The 5,154-nt window shown below is 37.4% G+C and overlaps 1 protein-coding gene across 1 annotated transcript; it reads right to left on the bottom strand.

Moving 5' to 3' along the window:
• Positions 1 to 472: 472 nt before the first annotated feature.
• On the bottom strand, positions 473 to 4,077 carry LOC108988297. Its single transcript, XM_018961527.2, has 2 exons — positions 3,692 to 4,077; positions 473 to 769 (listed from the first exon to the last, which is right to left on the bottom strand). Exons 1-2 carry the CDS (start codon positions 3,993 to 3,995, stop codon positions 717 to 719), a joined length of 357 nt encoding a protein of 118 aa, XP_018817072.1. The 5' UTR covers positions 3,996 to 4,077; the 3' UTR covers positions 473 to 716.
• Between the last annotated feature and the right edge of the window lie 1,077 nt (positions 4,078 to 5,154).

Raw genomic sequence — 5,154 nt, 5'->3', positions numbered from 1 at the left:
ATTTGACACAACCCTGACACCGACAACAATATTAGGTGCTGATAATTTTTATCATAACTTGTAACATGATTTAACTTCGACCAGTTTAATTAAATAGGCCATATAAAATCCTACATTATGAAATTAATAGATAGCTAAAGAGTCCGTTATTCTCTCTCAACGTCTCCCCCATTCACAATACCCAAGTCCTTCTCCAAAACCAAAATCGTCTGGGAGAGGTGGAGAAGCTTGGCTCCTCTCTCTCTCCCCTTTCTGAAAAGTAGTACCACAGTTCAAAGTGAGGCTGCAGCAGACCTAAAGCCCGCCTTACTTCGGAAAGCATTGTATATTCAAGAGCTTGCCATGATGTGCTTCTCGTTTCAAAGTGTCCATGTTTAGAATTTTCTTTTGTAGACGTGGATATGATTGCCAAAATGCTCCAACTTAAATGACTGATTTAGAAGAGCTATTGGATGTGCATGTAGCTTAACAATAACAACAATAAACATGACTTCTCACATCAACTCTTATAACAAAATGAGGTTTACAAAAAGAACAAAACCCAGCGACTTTATAGAACTAATCCAAGATTTTTTGGAGTAATTTTTTAACTAGGAATAATACAAAAGTGTAATAATACAAATCCAATTGACCTTTCATCTTCCAAGTTCCGGGTGCCTGTCAACGATCCAATGTGCCTGAATTCCTTGCATCTCCAAAAATTGGCAAATATGACTTCAGACTACAAATTTAGAGGCAGATGAGCTTGCATCTTCCTTAAGTGCATCCCCTGGAACATCCATAAAGTGCACGCATTTATAAGGCAAATGATCCATCAAGTGGCTGTATAAATGTACCACCGTATCCTTCCAAATGTCATGGCAATATACAGTAGTTACAGCGCATCACTATTAAATAGACAATAACAATTCCTAAAGTTTTAAAGCTCGAAGAACTCAAAAACATATGAGAAAGCAAAATGGCGTTCGCTGCCACCACAAGCTTTACAAAGCAACCTCAAAACCAAACGGTTCAACTCAAATAGAAAGAGCTCAGTACCACTAGACGTCTATGCCTTGCATTCGCTCCAAATTGCATCATATAGAACACATAATGAAACAGCATTCCAACATACCCCACAGCACAATACTTCCTGAACCCATCCTCTACCACAATAAAACATCTCAACCACCTTTTTGGGCATAACCCCTTCTAATCCCAAAAGGGAGAATATGAAAAATCCCAGCAAGTCATGCAACAAAAAACATAATCCACCGTCTTGCCAATGACTTGTGCGTACAATATCAGAAGATCTTGCTCAACACTGCTGATCAGAACTTTGTGGATCATTAGTATTCAAATGATCCATAAAGTGGTTATATAAATGGACCCCTAGGGGTTGGCACAAGTGGTAAAGGCCTTGGTTTTGGTGGCAAGCTCCCCTCCAAGATCCAAGGTTCAAATCCCACTGGGTGCAAACAATTTCTAGGGGCCATCGGATTGGGAGATTTTTCCGAATTACCCTAGGTGAACTTGCAGGAAACTCCTTGCCGAGGGCCGGTGCAACCCCTGGGAATTAGTCGGGACGCTGTTCCCAGACACCCAGTGCAAATAAAAATAATAATAAATGGACCACTGTATCCTTCCAAATTTCACGGCAATATATAGTAATTACAGCGCCACTCTATTAAATAGACAATAAAAATTAACAATTCCTAAAGTTTTAAAGCTTAAGAACTCAAAAACATATGAGAAAGCAAAATGGTTGGCTGCCACCACAAGCTTTACAAAGCAACCTCAAAACCAAAAAGGTTCAACTCAAATAGAAAGAGCTCAGCACCACTTGACGTCTATGCCTTTCATTCCCTCCAAATTGATCATAGAACACATAATGAAACAGCATTCGAACATACCCCACAGCAATACTTCCTGAACCCATCCTCTACCACAATTCTTTGATCGGTCCATCCTCTACTACAATAAAACATCTCAACCACCATCCTGGGCATAACCCCATCTAATCCCAAAAGGGAGAATATGAAAAAAAACTCAGCAAGTCATGTAACGTTAAACATAATCCACTGTCTTGCCAATGACTAGTGCCTACAATATCAGAAAATCTTGCTCAAGACTGCTGATCAGAACCTTGGGAAGACATAATCTCCTACTAACACTTGTGAAGCATAGAACATTTAGAAAATTGGGTGATGCCTGCTACAGTGGTAGAGTTATTGGCTAGCTGGGTATTGCAGGGTGGTGCTCCACAAATCAAAGCTGTGTGGAAAATGGTTCCTATTTGTATTATGTGGTGTATATGGCGGGAGCATAATGAGCGGACATTTGAAGATAAGGAGCAAATGTACATGATTTTAATGGCCTAAATGTACATGATTTTCTTCTTTCTTTTCTAGCAACTAGATAGGTTTTACCTCTTGTATACCGCCTTGTATACCTGGGCTTTGCCTATTCTTATTTATACTACCGTTTACTTATAAAAAAAAAACATTTAGAAAATAAACCAAAAGATCCCAATTAACAGTCCTTCACTGCCTTACTAAACCTCATGCTGGTACCAAACTTGTTGAACATCACTAAAAATCAGCAGCAACTCATTTTCAAAATTCTGCACACTTACGCTTAATACTCCATAACCCAATCCCATGACGATCCCTCCTTCACACAACACCATTGACCCAATCTATGCCATACCATATACTTCCTCATTACATCATCCAGCCAAAGATGAGAATTGGAAGTCTCCTAATCTCCAATCCTTCTACTTAAATGGGATAGCAAACCTCTTATATGCCAAGCATGTGTGAATCAAGGTTATCTTCCCTCCACCAAGCAAGCACAAATCTACCATCCCACTAACCTCCTTATATCACTCCAGTCCAAACCATCCCTTGATCAAGAGGCAAACCCTAGGGGCAAATTTCTGTTAAGTCATGAGAAGCCAAACGAACGACCAAGTAGCACTAGATTCATATGTATTCAATCACTCTAAGGCCCCGTTTGGATTCGGAAAGTGTTTCATCTCATCATTACAACTTTCTCAAATTCTCACACAAAATATAATAAACAATTCAACTTTTTCAAATCTCAATTTAACTTTTTCAAATTCTAAAACAATAATAATATTAAAAAATAATATTCTAACAATATTTTTTTCAACTTTCATCTTTCATCTAAAACCATGTCATCTCATCTCTGAATCTAAACCAGCCTTAACGAATAAAAAGGACTTTCACCCTCGGATTGGGATTAGTCAGGACACTGTCACGGACACCCGGTGCCAATAAAAAAAAATAAAATAAAAAGGCCCTAAAATTGTAGCAACAAGATTGTCATCACCAGAGAAGACCTTCTTCAACACAGATCTTTTCCCACACCGTCATGTGTAATTATGTCACAAAAGTATAGAAAGATCTTTGTCCTCTATTTTTCTGGGACTATTTGTCTTCGTAAAACATAGCTTGTCATATAAACCATCTAGGCATGATTGCCAGGAGGCGTCCATCTTAGTTTCGTTAGGAAAATTACTTTCAACGCCATTCTCAGATAGAGCTCAGGGGCTCTATCTGATATTATTTTTCATAAACCCTTCACATGGTTTAAGCATAAAGAAAACACTTAAGCATACATGGATATACATACACATTATGCATAAAAAAGAGAGAGAGAGAGAGAAGGTAGAGAGGGGGAAGAGTACCAATTTGGGGAGAAACAGGGGCTTCGCCGTAGATGGCTTTGAGCCTGGAGAGTGGAACCAGGGGAGAGTCATTGGAGGATGCTTCAGCGAAAAGCTGTTGCTTCCACTCCCACATGGTCCTCTTCATTGCCTTGTTGGACTGAGCAAGCGAGTCCTTGTGGGCCTCCAGGGCTTCGATGTCCCTCTGCTGGCTCACCGATCTCACGCTCAACGCTGCGAAAAACCCCACCAAACATACGTTTATCACCGTGTTGTTGTTCGCCGCTTTCACTGCCGCGTTCACCGCTTTGTTCGCAAACTCCATTTTGTTGCTTCTTCGCTTTTGCGAGGGGTTAATTTCTTCGGCTCCCTTGCTTGCTCCGTTTGAAAGAAGTTCACCGTTAGCACTGCTAATAGCACTAGCATTGAATTGTCATTCTATCCTTTAAATTTAAATTGATTAATACGTAACTCTTTCATATTTAATTAATTATTTAAAATTTAAAATTTATATTAAATTAGTCATTATATTTTTTATAATAATAAAATATTATTATTTCTTATTATTTATATTATTTAATTAATTAATTTTTATTTTCATAATCTTTAATAACTTCCAACAAATCATATTCATTTTTATTTTCACAATTCAACAATTTATAATATAATAATCTTATGTGTATATAGATGGTAAAATCTCATATAAATAAAAATCTCATATCTATAATATAATAATCTAAAAATATACTTTTAAACTTGGTATAATACTTTTCATATTTGAAAAGAAAAATAGATTTATTGTAACTTATAGTTTGGATAAAAATAATTTAGTTAATTCAATATGGAGCAAATATAGATGATATTTGCTAAATTTAAAGATAAAAAGCTATTTGGCTAATCCAATACCAATGCTCTAAGAGCATCCGCATCAGTTTCTTTAAAGTGTCTTTCGTCTTCAAATTTAAAAAACTTTATAGAAATTTGACCAGCATTGAATTAGCCAAGGCCTTTTCAAATGAATTTTAATATACAGTAATTTCATCTTTATTTTCAAAGATGAAAAGAATTGTTTGAAGTATAAACGAATTATTTATTAATTTCAATCATCTCTCCCACGATTCTTTCTCTTTCTTCTTCCCTCTTCCTCTCCTGCGTTTCTTCTTCTCTTCTTCCCTATTTCTCTCTCGCATTCCGTTCTCTTCTTCTATTTTTTTTTTCTCTTCTTCTCTTCTTCCCACTCCCGCGTCTGTTCCTTCTTTCTCTTCTTCCCTCTTTCTCTTCTTCCCCATTTCTCTTCTCACGCAACCATTCTCTCTGGCAACCATTCTCTCCTGCGACGACACTCTCCAGCACGGCACAACGGCAGCTTTTCTCCAGCACGACAAGCACACGATAAGATTCAAAACCCTAGCCGAAATTTCACTCTTGATTTTTATTATTTGGGTTTGATTTTGTTAATGTGTTTTGGGTTTGATTCGAAACCC

The sequence above is a fragment of the Juglans regia genome, chromosome 13 (genome assembly GCF_001411555.2).
Source record: "Juglans regia cultivar Chandler chromosome 13, Walnut 2.0, whole genome shotgun sequence".
Lineage (NCBI taxonomy): Eukaryota > Viridiplantae > Streptophyta > Magnoliopsida > Fagales > Juglandaceae > Juglans > Juglans regia.
Note: the sequence above shows the minus strand (reverse complement) of the source record. Positions and strands in the feature narration are given on the sequence as shown.

Excerpts from the sequence above, each read along its gene's own strand:
- LOC108988297 (XM_018961527.2), bottom strand. The coding sequence starts at position 3,995 with ATGGAGTTTGCGAACAAAGCGGTGAACGCGGCAGTGAAAGCGGCGAAC. Across the intron at positions 770-3,691 it reads CCCTGTTTCTCCCCAAATTG|GGGATGCACTTAAGGAAGAT; the intron begins GTACTCTTCCCC and ends TGGATGTTCCAG.